This window comes from Diaphorina citri, unplaced genomic scaffold (assembly GCF_000475195.1).
Source record: "Diaphorina citri unplaced genomic scaffold, Diaci psyllid genome assembly version 1.1 scaffold17252, whole genome shotgun sequence".
Lineage (NCBI taxonomy): Eukaryota > Metazoa > Arthropoda > Insecta > Hemiptera > Psyllidae > Diaphorina > Diaphorina citri.
In genome coordinates, this window is record NW_007394609.1 from 1 (window position 1) to 1,044 (window position 1,044).

At 36.0% G+C, this 1,044-nt stretch overlaps 1 protein-coding gene across 1 annotated transcript; it reads right to left on the minus strand.

The window, feature by feature from the left end:
- Nucleotides 1-3: 3 nt before the first annotated feature.
- On the minus strand, nt 4-1,029 carry LOC113473160 (the record flags this gene model as incomplete). The annotated part of the gene is made up of 2 exons (XM_026832898.1): nt 785-1,029; nt 4-62 (listed from the first exon to the last, which is right to left on the minus strand). Coding segments are annotated over exons 1-2 (201 nt in total), but the record flags the coding sequence as incomplete, so codon positions are not given.
- Nucleotides 1,030-1,044: the final 15 nt, after the last annotated feature.

Sequence of the window (1,044 nt, forward strand, 5' to 3'; positions counted from 1 at the left end):
TGAAAGCTTGAAAATTTCATCCTGGGCTTGCAATCTTTTGAGCGATGTTTGTAAATCAATTCCTGGAAATATAAAATTGAGTAGGTAGTTGAACAATATGTTTACCTGTGGGAGATGACGAGACTTTCATATCTACTCGTAATAAATGAACAATGTATTATTAGTAGGGATGACTAAACTCCCATATACGAGTACCTATTAAGTATTAAGTAAACAATAATGTTAGTGGAGATGACAAAACTTCCATATCTAAATATTGTTAGTGGTATTATTAGTGGACGAGTAGGTAGTTGAACAATATGTTTACCTGTGGGAGATGACGAGATTTTCGTATCTACTCGTAATAAAATGAACAATGTATTATTAGTGGGGATGACTAAACTCCCATATACGATCGAGTACCTATTAAGTAAACAATAATGTTAGTGGAGATGACAAAACTTCCATATCTAAATATTGTTAGTGGTATTATTAGTGGAGTACTGTATTGTTAGTGGAGATGCCTAAACTCCCATAGAGGTACATACCTATGAAGTAATCAAGTAAACAATTTTGCTAGTGGAGACACCTGAACTCCCATACTTTTAAGTAACCAATATTGTTAGTGGAGATGTCTAAACTACCATAAGTCCCAAACCTCAGTAAACAATACCTACCTATTGTTAGTGGAGATGACTAAATTCCCCTAGATTTTATCACTTTATTTACTCACTGTCTAACTAGATTTCAGTTATTTTTTCTTTACTACAAGAGATTTTGTCATTTGGTTAAACGCTCAGCTCACCTCTGTTGTAGTCTTTCAACAGTTTGAGCATCTTCTCAATTTGTTCGTTAGGAACAGAGGACAGTTTCTCAGCATGTCTCGATTTCAAATTGTCTCCAAACAGTTTGACGTTTGATTCGAGACTGAAATTTCGGATGGGCATGAGCCGTTTCTTGAACTGTTTGGAATCTTTCAGCTCGTAGAGGAGGACTAGGCTGGGCGGATTGAACTTGATGCCGATCTTGTGAGCCAGAATGTTGTCCACATCACTCTGTAAATAG